General features: G+C 39.6%; 2 protein-coding genes and 1 pseudogene across 5 annotated transcripts in view; 2 read left to right on the forward strand and 1 right to left on the reverse strand.

The window, feature by feature from the left end:
• PIK3R3 (phosphoinositide-3-kinase regulatory subunit 3) overlaps positions 1–21,762 on the forward strand; it is a 159,281-nt gene that overhangs the window by 36,175 nt on the left and 101,344 nt on the right. The window lies entirely within an intron of this gene.
• LOC112818076 (large ribosomal subunit protein uL15-like) lies at positions 11,194–12,060 on the reverse strand. The gene has a single exon (XM_073902700.1). It carries the CDS (start codon positions 11,710–11,712, stop codon positions 11,266–11,268), a length of 447 nt encoding a protein of 148 aa, XP_073758801.1. The 5' UTR covers positions 11,713–12,060; the 3' UTR covers positions 11,194–11,265.
• On the forward strand, positions 16,171–16,661 carry LOC112818075 (ubiquitin-ribosomal protein eS31 fusion protein-like; annotated as a pseudogene).

A 21,762-nucleotide genomic window follows, 5' to 3' on the forward strand; every position in this document is an offset into this window, starting at 1 on the left:
CTATGGAGTAGCTTCTGTGTTTATGTATACTCCCTCCCCCTCCCCCTATGGAATTGTCTTCCCATCAAGTTATGAGCTTCTTAGCTTGCTCAATTCTTGCAAGCAGTAGACAATTTAATAAATGTGTTGAATTAATAAATATCTAAGGAGCACCATTTCTTTCTAGCCTCTAAGTACTTTTCTACTTATGGTCCTTGGTCACCTCATTCCTTGCCTGTTACAATAGCCTAGAGTTAAATAACTTGATTTAGACAGTTGTTGACTTAGGGCCCTTAACTGTAATATTAATATTAGTTTTAAAAATGATTTTCATCTTCATTTAAAACTGAACTATAAATGCAAAATTGTTATCTATTATTGCTTCCAGTGGCCTCAAAAACTGTTTTCCAAAGGTGTTTCCCTCCAGCCTGTTTTTTAAAAAACTACCATTACCATGCATCCCAAAGGTTTCTAATAACTGCATGGATTGCTACATCTATTGTAATTCACTGACAATGTAAGGATTGGATCCAAATGTTCGATGTCTTAATCTTTATTTCCCAGAAGCAGTAGAAATAGTGAACTGTTAAGATGAAACAAAACTTTTTATTTTGGAAATGTTAAGAGTGTGGTACAAAGAATTGCTTTTGAGTATCGTGGTTAGTCCTGTTGTGATTTGGGAATCAGGATTATTCCGTAATAGAATAGCTGCTGGGTAGGCCTCTCAAAGAGCCCTGTCTCTTGTATAGGAGCTATTGGAGGATTACAGATATATAGCTGATGATAAACTCATGCCCAAAGCTATAGACAGTGGTCTGTAGGCTAGCACTTTAGTTTTGACGTTGTTGTTTTTATTTTGGGACGATATAACAGGTGATTTCTTTTTATAATTGATACATTCTTTTAAAGATTGTCTATAGACATTTTTCTTATCAAGACAAATTTCTGAAATTGTAGGGCAGCAACATCTCTAAAGTATAATTAGAAAATTACAAGTTTTTATTGGCAAAATATAGGAAGGTCTAGAAAAGTGGTTCTTGGCTTTTTTTTTTTTGGTCTGAGTACCCCTTTCATAATAAAAATTATTGAGGATCTCAAAGAGCTATTTACTAATATTTACTCTATTAGAATAAAATTAAGAAATTTAAAAATTTAATTCATTTAAAAATAATAAAGTACATGTTAACATCTTTTTTTTTTTAAAGATTTATTTATTTGAGAGAGAGCACCAATAGGGAAGGGCAGAGGCAGAGGGAGAGGGAGAGAGAGAGAGAGAATCTTCAAGCAGACTGCCCACTGAGTGTGTAGCCTGACAAGAGGCTTGATCCCAGGACCCTAAGATCATGACCTGAGCCATAGTCAAGAGTTGGCTGCTCAACCACCTGAGCCCTCGGGGCTCCCCTAACGTAATTTATTTTAATGAAAAAATAACTATATTAAAAAGAAACAAGTGAAGAGAGTGGCCATTGTTTTACATTTTTGCAAATGATTTTAATGTCTGGCATTTTAATCTTTAATGTCTGGCTTAATGGAAAACATCTAAATTCCCATGTCTGGGGTGCCTTGGTGGCTCAGTTGGTTAAGCGTCTGCCTTTGGCTCAGGTCATGATCCCGGCGTCCTGGGATCGAGTCCCACATCTGGCTCCCTGCTCAGCAGGGAGTCCACTTCTCCACCTGCCCTTCACCCTGCATGTGCGCTTGCTCTCTCTCAAAATCTTAAAAAAAACTGGGGCACCTGGGTGGCTCAGATGGTTGAGTGTCTTCCTTCGGCTCAGGTCATGATCCCAGGGTCCTGGGATTGAGCCTGCATCGGGCTCCCTGCTTGGCAGGGAGCCTACTTCTCCCTCTTCCTCTGCTGTTCCCCCTGTTTGTGCTCTCTTTCTTTCTGTGTCAAATAAAATCTTAAAAAAAAAAAAAAAATTCCCATGTCTGCTCCTGTATTCAATCTGTTGAGATACCACAGGTTTTAGCCTCTGGAAAATTCCACTGTAAAGATATGAGAGAATGAGTGCAAAAGGCAAATAGTGTCTTAGTAATACTATGAAAATACTTTTGGCCCCTTGGATCCTCTGAAAGGGTCTTGGAGACACGCAGGGGGTCTATGGACTATTGAGAACTAGTCTAGAAGTTACATGGTTTGTGACTAGTTTGATGGTCAATCTAGGAAAGTATTTTCTGACTTTTTTTGAATACAGATGAAAAGATTGTTTCAGGAAACTTACTTGCTTACTCTGGCATACTTGGTATTTTCATCCTGGTGAAATTTAGATTAACATTCTGGTAGAGAACTAGCACACTGGCCCTGTGGTTGGGGAAAATATTTGCTGAGAAACACACTGAAGAAATAGGTCACCTGCCACCATGTGGTCCTTACTGTTAGCAGGTTGGGCATTCTACTGTGGTTGAATTTTTGTAACTGAACATTTGATGGGTTATTATATAAATGTGTCTCCTGTGTGTGGTAAGATATTTCTTTTATGAGCTTAGTGTCATTTTTAAAATGATATTTTTGTGTGGGACAAATGTTAATGTAATCAAATGATGGAAAAGCCATGCCAAATTTGTTTGCATTTTCTTATTGAAAAAGATTAGTCATTGCTTTCATTTAACATATTATAGTTTATAGTATACTCAGCTATATTTCATTAGTATAATTCTCCATTTGATAATGCTTTTAAAATTCATTCTCGGGGCGTCTGGGTGGCTCAGTCGTTAAGCATCTGCCTTCGGCTCAGGTCATGATCCCAGGGTCCTGGGATCGAGCCCCGCATCGGGCTCCCTGCTCGGCGGGAGGCCTGCTTCTCCCTCTCCCACTCCCTCTGCTTGAGTTCCCTCTCACGCTGTGTCTCTCTCTGTCAAATAAATAAATAAAATCTTAAAAGAAATAAAGATATCATATTCACAAATTTTAAAAAAAATTCATTCTCATCATTGTTTCATGCTGAGTACCTTTATATTTTTCTTAGAATGTAGTTAAGATTGGACATGTTTATGGTCACCATATTTAAGAAAGTAGGTAGAAAAATAATTACAAGTATGTTTATGTGATATAATTTTATTGATATTAAAGGGGGATGCAGTGTGAGTGAAGTAGAAAGAACACAGGCTTTGGAAACATGACAGGGCTTCCAAACCTAGCTTTGCTTCTTACCATTACCCAGGTTATATGGCTCGTACTTAACCTCTTTCTGCACTGAGAAGCAGGATGCCAGTGCTCTTTTGTAAAATTGATTTAGTACTGTACCTTTCAGAGTTGTACTGGGGATTAGATGTACTATATCAATATCTAGCACAGTGTTTGGTACATGGTATAGACCTGATTGATCGTAGCTTATATCTTTTTGTTGTTGTTGTTTTTTAGTAATCTATATCCAACATGGGGCTCGAACTCACATTTCCAAGATCAAGAGTCACATGCTTCTCTGAATGAACCAGCCAGGTGCCCCATTGTAGCTTATATCTTAAAGCATGTTTTAACATGTAATTATCCCAAGTCTACCTCTTTGACTACTCTTGCAGTCAGAACCTTTTGAGTTATCTTGCTCCATCTTTTTCCCCTTCATCCCTGACATTTATTTTTTTTATTTTTTTTTTTTAAAGATTTTATTTATTTATTTGAGAGAGAGAGAATGAGAGACAGAGAGCATGAGAGGGAAGAGGGTCAGAGGGAGAAGCAGACCCCCCGCTGAGCAGGGAGCCCGATGTGGGACTCGATCCCGGGACTCCAGGATCATGACCTGAGCCGAAGGCAGTCGCTTAACCAACTGAGCCACCCAGGCGCCCTCTTCCCTGACATTTAAACTGGGGTAATTTTATTTTTGGAAGAGTTCTCTAGGGTCTTTTTATATTATAGCATCTCATGAGTCTATGGAAATGTCATTCCAAGTCATCCTTTCTTTTTAGTTTCTATTGCCCTTGTCTAATTCCTCATCACCACATATTTGAAATGACTTATAATGAAGGTAATAGTTACTAACATTTGTTGAATGTATGGACCAAGCATTATGTTAAATGTTTTTACATGTACTATTACTGTTTGCCACACAACAACCTTATAAGATAGGTACTATTATTACCTTACTTTACAGACAGGAAACTGAGACTTAGATATGTTTAATAACTTATTCAGTGCCTCACAGCTAGCAAGTAGCAGAGCAGGTCTGTCTTGCTAACACCCTGGTTCTTAACCAGTAAGCACCTCCTAACTGGTTGCTCTGTTTCTAATTTCTTCTTCTCTTCCCCTATAAATGTATCCAGAGTTCTTCATCCAGGTTAATCCTGCTCAAATGTTATTTTGAAATAATTTTTAAATACAGGAAATAATCAGAAGCTATCCCATTTCTTTTAAGCAGAGGCCATATTCTTAAACTAGGCATACATGATCTTTAGCACCAATTTACATTTCCAACTTAATTATTAATCCTCTATTCTTATTTTTTAAAAGTAAACTCTACTCTCAAACTGGGGTTCAAACCCACGACCCCGAGATCAAGAATCACCTGCTCTACTGACTGAGACAGTCAGGTTGTCCCCCCCACCACTGCCCGCCCCATTCTCATTTTTGCTTTTAGCCCATTTCTTTGCTATCCACTGCATGCCCTTTCCTATTCCAATCTTCAGCCTTTTCCTTATGCTGCTGCTTGTGTTAGATTATGCCCATCCCACCCCCATCTTCAAATTTGGATCCTTTGCAGGTCTCCTTTCTTTTCTCCCTCCAAAATTTCTAGCACTGAGTCCCATAATTATCTAGGACTACAGTCTATTGTTTTGATACAAAATCATGTTATGTTAGAGACATTTAGTTATTTTGTGAATATAATTTGTCTCCCCAAAACAAGATCAGTTTCTTGAGGTCAAACTATATATTTTTCTTTTTTCTTTTTTTTTTCCCCTCAAAATAGCCTGTTCTTAAATATTTTGTTGAAGTCGTAGGCCTGTGGATCTAACCAGCTTCATTTTGTGACTTAAGTTTTAAAATGTTGATAATATTTATTAAACAACATGTGACCTTTAAACTTATAAAGATAATTTATTCTTTTTTTTTTTTTTAAGATTTTATTTATTGGGATGCCTGGGTGGCTTAGTTGGTTAAGTGTCTGCCTTCAACTCAGGTCATGATCCCAGGGTCCTGGGATCAAGCCCCACTTCGGGCTGCCTGCTCAGTGGGGAGCCTGCTTCTCCCTTTGCCTGCTGCTTCCCCACCTTGTGCTAGCTCGCTCTCTCTCTCCCTTTCTGACAAATAGCGAACAAGTAAGGGGATCATCAGAGGGTGAGGGGAGAAGCAGGCTTCCCACTGAGCAGAGAGCCTGATGCTGGGCTGGATCCTAGGACCCTGGGATCATGACCTGAGGCGAAGGCAGACGCTTAACCAACTGAGCCACCCACGTGCCCCAAGATAATTTATTCTAACAAGGGAAATAATGAAAAAGTACAATTCTTAATGTTAGCAAAATTTTATGGTTTTGAGTTAGTCATTTTTGAAATTTTGAAGAATTAGAAGTGAGTAGTAAATTTTGAAAGTTAGGCTAGTTGTACACAGCACTGTGCCAAATGTAGATTGAAATTACCCAATGTGTTATACCAGTTAAATTTAGAATGTGTAGGACTTGATTTGGGATAACAAGGTAAGGTCAGCCAAGTAGCCTCATAAGATTAGTTTCCGTATTGTTTGCTGATATATGATCTATTTGTTGTTCTTTGTGAATATTTGTAAATTCATATAATGTTATCTCTTTTTTTTAATATAAAAGAGGCAGTAGGCTACGTCCAGCCTGCCACATCCTACCATTTTGCATGTGTCTTGTCAATATAAAAGCTGCCCTGTGCCCTGTGAATATAAGCAACACAAAGCTAAAGTCAATATCATGATGTCATACCATCTACCATTATCCAGCCTTGGATTGTTTGTGGGCCAGATTGTTTACCTCTGTCTAAGCATATAGGGCAACAAATCAAGAGCTTGTGTCTATGTCCTCTTAAATATTTTATAGTTTTTGTTTTGAAACCTAAGAAAAAAATTCAATCACAAGTCAAAATTTAAAATTTATCTAAATTGTTTTGGAGAATGCCTTATTGAAATGAATTGTTTATGCTTGAAAAATACCACTTCAGAATTTTTTTCATGTGCACTATTCTTTTTAACTTTCTAACTCCACAAGAACACTTAGTATAGTATAATTCATATTGAATTTCTAATATGCATTTGTGGAATTAACCACAAACTTTTTTTTTTTACTTTAAAGATTTTATTTTTAGGTAATCTCTACACTCAGTGTGGGGCTCAGACTCAACCCCAAAATCGAGAGTTGCACACTTCACAACTGAGCCAGCCAGGCATCCCAACCACAAACTTTTGAGATTAGTTCTGGGATATCTTTCATAAAAAAAAAAATAGTATATTTTCAGCTACAAGCAGCAGGAATCTAATTCAAAATGGATTAAGAAATAAGAATTTTTATCTTCTCATATGAGCAGCTTCAGATGTTGGTTGATTACATCAGTCCAACAATGTCAGTAAAATCTCATTTTTCCCCTGTTCAATTCTGCTCTCCTTGGAATTGGCTTCATCCACAGACTAGTAGCAAAATGGTGTAGTGATTCCAGGTGTCATATCCATACAGAACTTTTTTTTTTGTAAATACAATTGACCAAAAATTTTTAAGATTATTGTAGTATAGTTAACATATAATGCCATATTGGTTTCAAGTGTACAATATAGTGATTCAACAATTCTATACACCTCCACAAGAACTTCTAAAAGAAGAAAGAGGTGTCTTCCTATGCTTCTTTACAGAGAGAAGAAATTTTCTCTAAAAACCTCTAGCAGAGTTTTTTCACATCTTTTTGGCCAGAATTGAGTCCTATGCTTATTCCTGACTCAATCACTAGTGACTGCCCTTGAACTAATCATGGCCATGCCTGAATTTGGGAGTGGTAATAACTTCCCCTGAGGTTTTGTATTGGGGAGGGATTCTGTTAGGAAGGAAGGAGGGGATGAATGCTAGCTAGGTAGATAGATAATCAATAGTGGCCATTTTGGAAAGTAATTTGGAGAACCATAGCTCCTTCCGGAGTTCTTTGTGTTTGTAAATAAAAAGAATTAGCATTTTTTTTCCTTTTTCAAAATTAATCTAGTTGTGGGAAATACGTTTCCTTATTCTAAATTGGAATTCACAGGGTCACATAGTATTGAGAGTTAATATAAAAGTTAAGCAGTCACGCTTGATTTCGGCTTGCATCATGATCTCAGGGTCCTGGGATGGAGCCCCACATCGGGCTCCATGTTCAGCGGGGCAGGAGGAGTGTCTACTTGAGGATTCTCTCCCTTCCTCTCCTCCTCCCCCTGCTCACGTTTTCTCTTTCTCCAAAATAAATAATATATATTTTATTTTTTTAAAGATTTTATTTATTTGATAGAGACACAGTGAGAGAGGGAACAGAAGCAGGGAGAGTGGGAGAGGGAGAAGCAGGCTTCGCGCTAAGCAAGGAGCCCGATGTGGGGTTCAATCCCAGGACCCTGAGGTCATGACCTAAGCCGAAGGCAGACGCTTAACGACTGAGCCACCCAGGCACCCCAATAATATATATTTTTAAAAAGACAGGTCTTTTTGTCAGTTGCTTAGTAGAAGATGAGGAAGCTAACTTCTCCGTTTCCTTATTTGAAGCATGTAGGTATTGGGAATAGAGTATATTAGTGTGTCAGTTAAATGAGTATGAGAGAACATTTTACCAAACCATAAATTCCACATTCCAAAGTTTAGTAAGTTAAGTAGTAAGCTTGAGACCTGTGGCATGATTTATGATTTGAATGACTAGCCTTAAAAATTAGGACACTACTGGGGCACCTGGGTGGCTCAGTCATTAAAAGTCTGCCTTCAGCTCAGGTCATGATCCCAGATCCCTGGGATCGAGCGCCGCATCGGACGCCCTGCTTGGTGGGAAGCCTGCTTCTCCCTCTCCCACTCCCCCTGCTTGTGTTCCCTCTCTCGCTGTGTCTCTCTGTCAAATAAATAAATAAAATCTTAAAAAATTAGGACACTAACCTATAGATCATGTCTTTCAATTAAAATGTACTATAGGTAAGTATTGAGTTTTCAGTATAAATTGTATAGTGGGGTGGTTAAGAGCACTGTCTCTGGAATCAGACTGCCTGAGTTTAGATTGTGTCTCTGCCGCTTTCTAGTATGTGTCCTGGGGCAACTTATATTTTCTGTGTTTTGGTTTCTTCACCCCCAAATTAGGGCTGATAACGGTCCCTACTTCAATGGGATTGTTGTGAGGATTTAGTAAATTCATGACTGTAAAGCACTTAACATGGTGCCTGGAACATACGAAGCACCCATAAATTTTTTTTTTTTTAGAGATTTTATTTATTCATTTGACACAGAGTGTGTGTGCACAAGCAGGGGGAGTGGCAGGCAGAGGGAGAAGCAGGCTCCCCACAGAGCAGGGGGAGCCCAGTGTGGGACTCGATCCCAGGATGCCGGGATCAAGACCTGAGCCAAAGGCAGTCGCTTAACCAACTGAGCCACCCAGGCGCCCCCCATAAATGTTTTTGTTCATATATTCATGTTTTTCAACAAATATTTGATGGTTAGGCACTGTTCTAGGTATAACAGTGAACAGAACAGCAAAACTTGATAAATTCATGAAATGTTTTAAGGGAGGGGAGAAAGTAGAGAATAAACAAATTTATGGGGTACCTGGGTGGCTCAGTTGGTTAAGTGTCTGACATCAGGCTCCCTGCTCACTCTCTCAAATAAGTAAAATCTTTTTAAAAAATCGTAACATGCTATTTAGGGGTGCCTGGGTGGCTCAGTTGGTTAAGCGGCTGCCTTTGGCTCTGGTCATGATCCCAGGGTCCTGGGATCAAGCCCCATGTGGGACTCCCTGCTCAGCGGGGAGCCTGCTTCTCCGCTTCCTCTGCTTGTACACACACACAGACACACACTCTCTCTCTCTCTCAAAATCTTTTTTTTTTTTTTTTAAGATTTTATTTATTTGAGAGAGAGCAGAAGCAGGGGGAGCGGCAGGCAGGGGAGAGGGAGAAACAGGCTCCCTACTGAGCAGGGAGCCTGATGTGGGGCTCGATCCCAGGACCCCGGGACCACGACCTGAGCGGAAGGCAGACGCTTAAAGACTGAGCCACCTAGGCACCCCATCGATCTCTCAAAATCTTAAAAAAAAAAAAAAAAAGCCTCTTAACAAAACAAAAAAAACACGCCCCACAAATTTATAAGTAAAATACATAGTGATGGTTATAAATGATAAGGAAAAAAAGCAGAGAAGGAAAATAGGGTTGGGAGGGAGGGGGCACTATTTTATTTTTACTTTTTTTAAAGTTTTTTTAAGATTTTTATTTTTATTTGACAGAGACAGCATAGAGGGAACACAAGCAGGGGGAGTGGGAGAGGGAGAAGCGACTTCCCGCTGAGCAGGGATCCTGATGCTCAGCTTGATCCCAGGACCCTGGGATCATGACCTGAGCCGAAGGCAGACGCTTAACAACTGAGCCACCCAGGTGCTCCTTTTTTGAAAATTTAAATTTCAGTTAACATATAGTGTAATAGTTTCAGGTGTACAATACAGTGATTCAGCTCTTCCATACAACACTTGGTGCTCATCACAAGGGTCTTCCTTAATCCCCATCACCTATTTAACTCCTCCTCCTGCCCACCTCCCTGCTAGTAACCCATCCATTCGTTCTCTATAGTTGAGTCTGTTTCTTGGTTTGGCTCTCTTTTTATCCCTTTGCTTGTTTTGTTTCTTAAATTCCACATGAATGGAATCATATGTTTGTCTCTGACTTATTTTGCTTAGCATGATACTCTCTAGCCTTATCCATGTCACTGCAAATGGCAAGGTTTCATTACTTTTTATGGTTAATAGTCCATAGTGTGTGTGTATCACATCTTTAGCCGTTCATCAATCAGTGGACACTTGGGCTGATTCCATAATTTGGCTGTTGTAGTAATGCTATAAACATTGGGTGCGTGTATTGCTCTGATTTAGTATTTTTGTATTCTTTGGGTAAACACCTAACAGTGCAATTGCTGGGTCGTAAGGTAGTTCTATTTTTAACTGAGGAACCTCCGTACGGTTTTCCACAGTGGCTATACCAGTTTGCATTCCCATTTCCCAACAAAAGTGCAAGAGGGTTCCCCTTTCTCCACATCCTCACCACCACCTGTTGTTTCTTGCGTTGTTGATTTTAGCCATTCTGACAGGTGTGCAGTGATATCATAGTTTTGATTTGTATTTCCCTGGTGGTGAGACATTCCATGTTCCTGGATTGGAAGGACAAATATTGTTAAAATATCTATACTCCCCAAAGCAATCTATACGTTTAATGCAATCCCTATCAAAATACCAACAGCATTTTTCACAGAGCTGGAACAAACAATCCTAAAATGTGTATGGAAGCACAAAAGACCCCAAATAGCCAAAGCAACCTTGAAAAAGAAAAGCAAAGTTGGAGGCATCACAATTCTGGACTTCAAGTTATATTACAAAGCTGTGGTGATCAAAACCGTATGGTACTGACACAAAATTAGACACATAGATCAATGGAACAGAATAGAAAACCCAGAAATGAACCCACAACTATCTGGTCAATTAATCTTCAACAAAGCAGGAAAGAATATCCAGTGGGAAGAGGACAGTCTCTTCAACAAATGGTTGGGAAAACTGGACAGCAACATGCAAAAGGATGAGAGTGGACCACTATACCATACACAAAATCAAAATGGATTAAAGACCTCAATGTGAGACCTGAAAACTAGAGGAGAATACAGGCAGTAACTTCTTTGACATCAGCTGTAGCAACTTCTTTCTAGGCCTGTCCCCGAGGCAAGGGAAACAAAAGCAAAAATAAACTATCAGGACTATATCAAAATGCTTCTGCACAGCGAAGGAAACGGTCAACAAAACTAAAAGGCAACCAACAGTATGGGGGAAGATATTTGCAAATGACATCTCTGATAAGGGGTTAGTATCCAAAACATACAAAGAACTGATAACTCAATACCTAAAAACCAAATATCCAATTAAAAAGTGGGCAGAAGACATGAACAGACATTTCTCCAAGGAAGATATCCAGATGGCCAACAGACACATGGAAAGATGTTCAACATCACTGATCATCAGGGAAATGCAAATCAAAACCATGATGAGCTATCACCTCACACCTATCAGAGTGGCTAAAATCAACAACACACGGAGTACTGTTTTTGTTTTTTTTTTTAAAGCACTTGTTAGCATTTAATGAATACCCACCCCAACGTGGCTTCAAGCTACTAGAACGCTGGTGCCCCCGACACCCTTAATCTTCTCCTCTGCTCTTCTACTAAAGAATTGGGCCTTCACGATGACAGGCTGTTTTGGGAGTTTTCCCTTTCCCAAAACTTTGTAGTAGCCTGATCGCACCACATCAATGGTAGGAGCAGCTCCAGTCTTGTTTTTGGCGGCATTTATCCGTGTCTGCTCACTGACCAAGGTCCGCAGTTTATTAAGGTTGACAGTTGGGCAGAAGCTCTGGTTCCTCTTTAAGTGGTAATGTCTCATACCAACTTTTCCAGAGTAACCTGGGTGATATTTGTCGAAGTTGATCCTGTGGTGATGCATGCCACGAGCATTACCCCAGCCTCCTGGGTGCTTATGGTGCTTGCCGATGCGGCCGTGGCTGTGGCTCACGTGGCCCCTAAGTTTCCGGGTCTTCCTCAGTCTGGATGGCATGTCGGCAGCCCAGACGGAAAAAAGGAGTACTATTTTATTTTTATTTTTTTTTTAACTTTTTATTTATTCATGAGAGACAGAGACAGAGAGAGAGGCAGAGGGAGAAGCAGGCTCCCAAGGAGCAGGGAGCCTGATGCGGGACTCGATCCCAGGACCCTGGGATCATGACCTGAGCTGAAGGCAGACGCTTAACCATCTGAGCCACCCAGGCACCCAAAAGGAGTACTATTTTAAATAGGAGGACAGGGAGGGCCTGACTTGAAGTGAGGGAGCAAGGCACATAGATCTTTGGGAAGTGGAAGGGTGGGGAATGTGCCAGGTGGAGGGAATACCAGATGGCTTACTATGAGGAAGGAGCATCTCTGTCTTGTGTTCAGGGATCATCAAGGAGGCTAGTGTAGCTGGAGTGGAATAAGGGGAAAATAATGAAGATGAGTAGGGGCCTCTGGCTGGCTCAGATAGAAGAGCATGTGACTCTTGCTCTTGGGGTCATGAGTTCGAGCCCTTGTTGGGTGTAGAGATTATTTAAATAAATTAAAAATTTATAAAAATGTGATATGTAGTTTAAAAAAATGAAAAGTTATGTGGTGTCAGGGAAGACCATATAGGACATTGTAAGAACTTGGCTTTTAAAAACTCGACTGAAATGAGAAGCCATCCAAGTGTATTAAACAGTGATGTATTATGATTCTTGGCTTAAAAGGATCATTCAGGCTGCTGGTGGAGGATAGGAAAAGATGGAAGTGGAGAAAGTGGTTAGGAGGCTACTGCAGTAAACAAGCTGAGGGATGATGGTGCCTTGGACAAGGTGGAAGCTCCAGAGGTAGAGAGAAGTAGGTGGATTCTGAACATTGTTATTAGTTATATTAACTATTTTAGAATTTCTTAGCTTTATATTTCACCATATGCTTTAATAATGAAAAGATTTAACTTTTAAAATAATGCCAAGCCATTTTTATATTTTTTGATGTATTTTTCTCTTTTTTAAGATTTACTAGCAAGCTTGGGGGACAGGGACAGAGGGAGAGGGAGAGAAAATCTCAAGCAGACTCCCCGCAGAGCACAGAGTCTGACACAGGGCTAGATCGCGGGAACCTGAGACATGACCTGAGCTGAAATCAATAGTTGGATGCTTAACTGACTGAGCCACCCAGGTGCCCCATTTTTCTCTTTTTTAAAGTGTTATGATTTCTGATCTCTGACATCTGGGTGTAAAGCAGCATAATCTGTGGAGTTAGTTACTTGATGAAGACCTAGTCATGAGTTATTTTTATGAACGTTATAAATCTGGACTGTACTATAATTTATTTTCAAAAGTAACTTTGGAAAGGAAGCTATCTTAAGGTTTTTAGTTTCTGGGGCACCTGGGTGGCTCAGTTGTTAAGCGTCTGCCTTCAGCACAGGTCATGATCCCAGAGTTCTGGGATCGAGCCCCTCATCGGGCTTCCTGCTCAGTGGGAAGCCTACTTCTCCCTTTCACACTCCCCGTTTGTGTTCCCTCTCTCACTGTCTGTCAAAATCTTATTTAAAAAAAAAAGGTTCTTAGTTTTCATGGTGGGCTCTGAAGGGGAGAGGAAATTTTTTTTTAAAAGATTTTATTTTTGACTAATCTCTGCATCCAAAGGGGTGGGGCTCAAACTCACAACCCCAAGATCAAGAGTTGCACGCTCTACTGACTAAGCCAGCCAGGTACGCCAAGGGGAGAAGAAATTAAAGAGAATTAAAGTCATGCCATACATGTTTCATTTTATTTTATATGCTAAAGTTGTTGGTACTTTAGAATAATTAAACTATATGTGGTTTTGATTATTACTGTAATCCTTAAGTGCTTGAGTATAGAGAATGCTATAAAATAGGGAAGTGTTGCTCACTGTTTAGGAGCTCTAGACTCAGATTGCTTGAATTTCCAATTCTAGCCCTGTCTATTTATAGTTTGTGACCCTGGACAGTTTCCTAACCTGTATAGCAGGAAGAAGAACATTAACCCCATTGTAAGGCTATTGAAAGAATTATATGAATTAGCACATGTAAGACCCTTAGTGCAGTTATCTATTGTTTTATTATTTTCATTATTAACCTGGGATGTTTTGTGATATATCTCCTCTCTTCCATTCAGAGGAAGCACCAGCCTAACATTTCAGTTAGGTTGAAAAGTAATTTAAATCTTTATTCCAGCCTCTCAAAGATGCCAAAGGGGATAACATTCATACCATACTGTAATACTACTTATAATCTGATTTCTCCATTTTTGATCAAAGTCTTTGCATGGTTAATCCCAGACTTCCTTTTCTTTTTTAAAACTTGCCGAACTTTTAACAATTTGAATGGTCTCGTTCTTCTTGTCTTTTCCTCCCTTTCTCAAATTTATTCTTCCCTTTTCCAGGAGTATCCGTCTCCCTTTAACTCTCTCCTTTGCCTGTTTCATTGCTTTGATTTTTATAATAAGGGTCAGGAACCAAGGGAGTAAAGAAAGGAAGTTATGAATGCTCACACAACAACATTTTTGATTTTGTCACACTAAGCTGTTACAGAGAGTATATGTTTTGGCTTTTAGAAAAGTCTGCTTAGCTTTAAAAGGACTATCAGGTACAGACCTGTTGCAGGACATTAGTTCAGGACTTGGATTTAGTCTTTTCTCCTACTAGTCATAAACCCCAAGAGCAGCTATGACATCGGTCTGACTGAAACTGACTCAGGCCTCTCTCTCTTTTTTTTTTAAAGATGACTTTTTAAAAAAGATTTTATTTATTTATTTTGACAGAGAGAGAGACAGCTAGAGAGAGGGAACACAAGCAGGGGGAGAGGGAGAAGCAGGCTTCCCGCCGAGCAGGGAGCCAGATGTGAGGCTTGATCCCAGGACTCTGGGATCATGACCTGAGCCGAAGGCAGACGCTTAACGACTGAGTCACTCAGGCGCCCTCAGGCCTCTCTTTTGATTACTGGGGATCAACAAAAGGCATTTAGAGTAGAGTTGCTAGATAAAATACATGCAATGTCCCATGCAATATTTGTGATGTACTAATACTGAAAAATTGTTTATCTGAAATTCAAATTTAACTGGCTGTCCTATATTTTTATTTGCTAAATCTGGCAACCCTAATTTAGAGAGAGGCTAGACAGTTGACTAGATAGTATTTCCTAGTATACTTTCCCTATGGTGTTTAGGGATAGATGTGTAACTTGATATAGTGGCTCTCTGGATACTTTGTTTCCATGACAAAAAGTCCAACTGAAATTGGTTTAAACAAAGAGAATTTATAGTTTCATGTAATTGAAAAGTCCAAAGGGAATAAGGGCCCCTGACATAGTTTGATCAAGACTATCAGGCTTTGGCCCTGTTTTTCTGCATTTCTCTTGGCTCTCCCCTTTATCAGTTTCTTAGGCAGGCTTCCTTGGTGTAGTACAAGATGACTGTAGTACAGATGACTGGGATTACATGTTTCCTAATATCTAGGGGAGAAAAAGGATGCTTCCCACAAATATAACACAAAAATCCTGAACTTGACATTAGACTATCCCCGTGTTCCAAAGGATCACTCTTAAAATCTGAACTATTAACTGTAGCTTTCTGTCTAGACCAGTGGCTCTTAACCTTGAGCATGTATCTTAACCACCTGGAGGACTTGTTAAAACACAGATTGCTAAGCCCAACCCCCTGATTTCTGATTTTAGTAGGTTTGGGGCTGGGTTCTAAGAATTTGTAGTTGAAACAGGTTTCCAGATGTTCCTCATTTGGCTGGTCTACAAACACTTTGAGAAACATTGCTGTGTCAAATCAGGGCCTACTCCTGGAGCTGGGGAAGGGGTCAGTCCCACCCAAATATCTTACTAGTGTGTGGAAGAAACAAGATACCTTTTTTTAAAAAGATTTATTTATTTGAGAGAGTACAAGAGCAAGCATGAGTGTGGGGAGGGGCAGAAGGAGAGAGAGAAAGAATCTCAAGCAGACTCCCCACTGAGCACGGAGCCTGATGCAGGGCTTGATCTCACAACGCTGAGATCATGACCTGAGCTGAAATCAAGAGTTGGATGCTCAACCAACTCAGGCACCCAGGTGCCCTGGAACAAGACATGTTTTGAAGAGATAATTACAATGTCCACTAAGGAGAGGACTGCTGTTTTTGTCTATCCAGCTTTCCTGCCCTCTTATTTAGGTAACAGCTTCCCATTGTTCTCTTAACCACTCATTCCCCATTTGTAATCAGTGTGGCTTCGGTAGAGTTGATCTAACCCATTGGCTTTAATGGTGGGCACATGACCCAGGCCTGGCCATTAAGATTATTGCATTCACCTGACCTCAGTGATTAGCTCAGGAATTAATAGGGCAGCCATCTTTGTAAACCCGTCAATGCACATTACTATACATTACTATTTACTGTCCTGGCTATTGATAAAAGATGGCATAATTCTGGTCTTTAAGAAGCTCAGACTATGCTTTCCTTTCCGATCTGCCATCTGTGGTGGAACTGTCACCAAGATGCAGATTTTCGTGAAAACCCTTAGTGGGAAGACCATCATTCTCGGGGTTGAACTCTCGGGGTTGAATAGAAAATGTAAAGGCCAAGATTCAGGATAAGGAAGGAATTTCTCCTGATCAGCAGACTGATTTTTGCTGGGAAGCAACTGGAAGAGGCACACACTTTGACTACAACATTCAAAAGGAGTCCACTCTTCATCTTGTGTTGAGACTTCGTGGTGGTGCTAAGAAAGGAAGAAGTCTTACACCACTCCCAAGAAGAATAAGCATAAGAGAAAGAAGGTTAAACTGGTCGTCCTGAAATACTATAGGTGGATGAGAATGGCAAAATCAGCCGCCTTCATTGAGAGTGCCCTTCACATGAGTGTGGTGCTGGAGTTTTCATGGCTAGCCACTTCAACAGACATTATTGTGGCAAATGTTGTCTGACTTATTGCTTCAACAAACCAGAAGACGAGTAATTGTATATGGGTTAATACTAAAAGACATGAACTAACATTTAAAAAAAAGGAAGCTCAGACTAAGGAATACCAACATGTAAACAAATGCGTGTAGTATTTCTCTTTATAACTCCGTCCCTTTCTCCTGGCTTCCATCTAATACACATTTCCATTATATACTGTATTACTTCTTTGTAATCCTTAACCACATTTATTATCAGTTGTTTAATGTCTTAGTCCTCATTAGATTATAAGTTCCATCAGGATAAGGACTATAATTAACTGCTGGATCTCTAGTACCTAGCACTCTCTGTGGCACATAGAGGTGCTCAGTAAATGTGGGTTAAATGAATGTTTTAACTGTAGTAATAGAAAAATATAGAAAATGAAGAGGGAATGATTGGTTTACTGGTGGGGTAGTGGAGACGTAACAGCCTGGATAAATGCACAGGATTGTTGAAACCCCTCGGTGTATTTTGGGAACTGTAAGTAATTCACTTTTGTTGAAACATGACGTATGAGGTGGGAAGTAGTGGTAGATGAATCTGGAGAGAGGGTGAGGGCCAAATCATGAAGAGCCCTGAATTCTACACCTACAGGTTGGGGAGCCATTGACTGGTTTCAAGTAGGGAAAAGAATATATTAGCTGCAAAAGTGATAAATGGATTGGAGGAGAGTGAAATTAAAGAAGAGAAGCTGGTTAGGAGGCTATTTCAGTACAGATGAAAGATACTATGAAAGCCTAAGGTGAAAAAAAAATGGAAGAAGTGGAGAGATGGAGACCTGGTGTACAGAATTCATGTGGACTCATGGAGATTTCCACTGTAAATTTAATTTTGTTTTAGCAGTAGAGACATTGTATTAGCCACTCCTTTTTTTTTTTTTTTTTTTTAAGATTTTATTTGACAGAAAAAGACACAGTGAGAGAGGAAACACAAGCAGGGGGAGTGGGAGAGAGAGAAGCAGGCTCCCCGCTGAGCAAGGAGCCTGATGTGGGGCTCGATCCCAGGACCCTGGGACCATGACCCAAGCCTAAGGCAGATGCTTAACGACTAAGCCCCCCAGGAGCCTCCCCTTTTCTTTTAGATTTAAAAGATTTTTAAAGTAATCTCTACCACCCAACTTGGGGGTTGAACTCACAACCCCAAGATCAAAAGTCGCACACTCCACCAACTGAGTCAGGCAGGTGCCCCTGTATTAACCAGTCTTTTTTTTTCTTTTTAATATTTATTTGACAGAGGCAGAGAGAGCACAAGCAGGGGGTGTGGCAGGCAGAGGAAGAAGCAGACTCCCTGCAAAGCAGGGAGCCTGATAAGGGGCTTGATCCCAGGACCCTGAGATCATGACCCGAGCCGAAGGCAGACACTTAACCAACTGAGCCACCCAGGCGCCCCTCTATTAGCCAATCTTAACTAGTGATCCCTAGTTCTGCATCCACACCCACTTAATATTTGTAACTGGAGATTGTATTTTTATTTAATTTTCTAATCATTAAAAGAGAGAACCCCCCCAAAAGCCTAAGATAAGGTAGTAATAGTGAGAATAAATAGGAGAATTGTTTAAAAAGTAGAATTGATGGAACTTAGACTATCCTGAGAAAAATGAAAGAATCTAGAATGACTTAGTTTTCTGGCTTGGGAGATGATGGTACTATAAACGAAGAGACACAGTTTAAGAAGGAAAGACAGGTTTGGATCATATGGCTTTTTAAATCAAAATGAGGCAGAGGTGAAATGGAAAAGATTTTCTCCTTTTGGAGGAGTTCTTTTTCTCTTAGGCTTTATTGGGGGAGGAAAAGGGAACAGATTTTACTGCTTCTAGGTTTGAAACCTAGAGCAGATAGTAGTAAATCAGATACTATTAAGTTCCTAAAAGTGTGGGAGAGATTGCAGTGGGTCCTTGACTACTCCCAGGGTATTAGTTGCTGAGGTCAATTTAAATTTCTAGAAGTGGGGCACCTGGCTGGCTCAGTTGGTAGAGCATGGGACTCTTGATCTTGGAGTCATGAGTTCGAGCCCCACATTAGGGAAAGAGTTGACTAAAAAAAAAAATTTCCAGACATTTAATTTGCTTCATCTTATTTAAGCAGCTTTTTGAAAGCAAGTGGGCATAAACTTTATTTTGTATGTTCTTTTTAAAAGTTTTTATTTAAATTGCAGTTCACATACAGTGTAATATTCATTTCAGGTATGTAATACAGTGGTTCAGTACTTTCATACATCACCTAGTGCTTATCACAATGGTGCATTTCTTTCCTTTTTTTTTTTTTAAGATTTTATTTATTTATTTGACAGAGAGACAGAAGAGCACAAGCAGAGGGAATGGCAGAGGGAGAGGGAGAAGCAGGCTCTGCATTGAGCAGGGAGCCCGATGCGGGACTTGATCCCAGGACCCTGGGATCATGACCTGAGCTGAAGGCAGACGCTTATCCATCTGAGCCACCCAGGCGCCCACAATGGTGCATTTCTCAATCCCCATCACCTGTTTAACCCATCCCCCTGCCCAACTCCCTTCTGGTAACCATGTTTGTTCTCTGTAGTTAAGAGTCTGTTTCTTGGTTTGCCTCTTTCTCTCTTCCCCCCTTTGCTCATTTGTTTTGTTTCTTAAATTTCACATATGAGTGAAATCATATGGTATTTGTCTTTGACTTACTTAGCATAATACTCTCTAGCTCCATCCATGTTGTTGTAAATGGCAAGATTTCATTCTTTTTTATGGCTGAATATTTCATTGTATATATATATATATAGTGGATCTTCTTCATCCATTCATCAATCGGTGGACACTTGGGCTGATTCCATAATTTGGTTATTATAGATAATTCTGTAATCATCGAGAAGCATGTATCCCTTTGAATTAGTATTTTTGTATTATTTGGGTAAATACCTAACAGTGCAATTGTTGGATTGTAGGGTAGTTCTGTTTTTAACTTTTTGAGGGACCCCTATATTGTTTTTCACAATGGTTGCACCAGGTTGCATTCCCACCAACAGCGCAAAAGGGTTCCCTTTTCTCCACTTTCATACCAACACCCGTTGTTTCTTTTGTTGTTGATTTTTAGCCATTCTGACAGGTGTGAGGTGATATCTCATCATGGTTTTGATTTGCATTTCCCTGATGATCAGTGATGATGAACATCTTTCCATGTGTCTGTTGGCCATCTGGATATCTTCCTTGGAGAAATGTCTGTTCTGCCCACTTTTTAATTGGATTGTTTGTTTTTTGGGTATTGAGTTTTAGAAGTTCTTTATATATTTTAGATATGTATGCTTTATCAGATGTGTCATTTGCAAATGTCTTCTCCCATACTGTTGGTTGCCTTTTAGTTTTGTTGACCGTTTCCTTCGCTGTGCAGAAGCATTTTGATATAGTCCTGATAGTTTATTTTTGCTTTTGTTTCCCTTGCCTCGGGGACAGGCCTAGAAAGAAGTTGCTACAGCTGATGTCAAAGAAGTTACTGCCTGTATTCTCCTCTAGTTTTCAGGTCTCACATTGAGGTCTTTAATCCATTTTGATTTTGTGTATGGTATAGTGGTCCACTCTCATCCTTTTGCATGTTGCTGTCCAGTTTTCCCAACCATTTGTTGAAGAGACTGTCCTCTTCCCACTGGATATTCTTTCCTGCTTTGTTGAAGATTAATTGACCAGATAGTTGTGGGTTCATTTCTGGGTTTTCTATTCTGTTCCATTGATCTATGTGTCTAATTTTGTGTCAGTACCATACGGTTTTGATCACCACAGCTTTGTAATATAACTTGAAGTCCAGAATTGTGATGCCTCCAACTTTGCTTTTCTTTTTCAAGGTTGCTTTGGCTATTTGGGGTCTTTTGTGCTTCCATACACATTTTAGGATTGTTTGTTCCAGCTCTGTGAAAAATGCTGTTGGTATTTTGATAGGGATTGCATTAAACGTATAGATTGCTTTGGGGAGTATAGACATTTTAACAATATCTGTCCTTTCAATCTAGGAGCATGGAACGTCGTTCCATTTTCTTGTGTCATCTTCATTTCTTTCATGAGTGTCATACAGTTTTCCGAGTATAGATCTTTCACCTCTTTGGTTAGGTTTATTCCTAGGTATTTGTTTTTGGTGCAATTGTAAATGGGATTGATTCCTTAATTTCTCTTTCTTCTACTTCACATTTGGTGTATAGAAATGTAGCAGATTTCTGTAAGTTGGTTTGTATCCTGCAACTTTATGGCATTCATTTATCAGTGGTAGCAGTTTTTTGGTGGAGTCTTTCAGGTTTTTTATATAGAGTATCATGTCAGTTGCAGTAGTGAAAGTTTTACTTCTTCCTTGCCGATTTGGATGCCTTTTATTTCTTTTTGCTGTATGATTGCTGTGGCTAGGACTTCCAGTACTTTACTGAATAAAGTGGTGAGAATGGACATCTCAGTCTTGTTCCTGACTGTAGAGGAAAAGCTCTCAGTTTTTCCCTATTGAGGATGATACTTGCTGTGGGTTTTTCATATATGGCCTTTATTATGTTGAGGTTATGTTCCCTCAAAACCTACCTTGTTGAAGGTTTTATCATGAATGGATGTTGTACTTTGTCAAATGCTTTTTCTGCATCTACTGAAATGATCATATGGTTCTTATCCTTTCTTTTATTAATGTGGTGTATGTATCACATTGATTTGTGAATATTGAACCACCCTTGCAACCCAGGAATAAATTCCACTTAATCATGGTGAATGATTTTTTTAATGTATTGTTGGATTTGGTTTGCTAATATTTTATTGAGGATTTTTGCATCTATGTTCATCAGGGATATTGGCCTGTAGTTCTCTTGTTTAGTGGTGTCTTTACCTGGTTTTGGGTAATGCTGGCTTTAGAGAATGAATTTGGAAGTTTTCCTTCCTTTTCTGTTTTTTGGAATAGTTTGAGAAGGATAGGTATTAACTCCTTTAAACGTTTGGTAGAATTCACCTGTGAAGCCATCTGGTCCTGGACTTTTGTTTGTTGGGTGTTTTTTGGTTACTGAATCAATTTCTTTATGCGTTATTGGTCTGTTCATGTTTTCTGTTTTTCCCTGTTTCAGTTTTGGTAATTTATATGTTTCTAGGAATTTATCCATTTCTTCTAGGTTGTCCACAATTTGTTGGCATATAGTTTTTTCATAATATTCT

Source organism: Callorhinus ursinus, unplaced genomic scaffold, assembly GCF_003265705.2.
Source record: "Callorhinus ursinus isolate GAN/ISIS: 27379988/994484 unplaced genomic scaffold, GSC_fseal_2.0 scaffold18, whole genome shotgun sequence".
NCBI lineage: Eukaryota > Metazoa > Chordata > Mammalia > Carnivora > Otariidae > Callorhinus > Callorhinus ursinus.

Excerpts from the sequence above, each read along its gene's own strand:
- LOC112818076 (XM_073902700.1), bottom strand. The coding sequence starts at position 11,712 with ATGCCATCCAGACTGAGGAAGACCCGGAAACTTAGGGGCCACGTGAGC.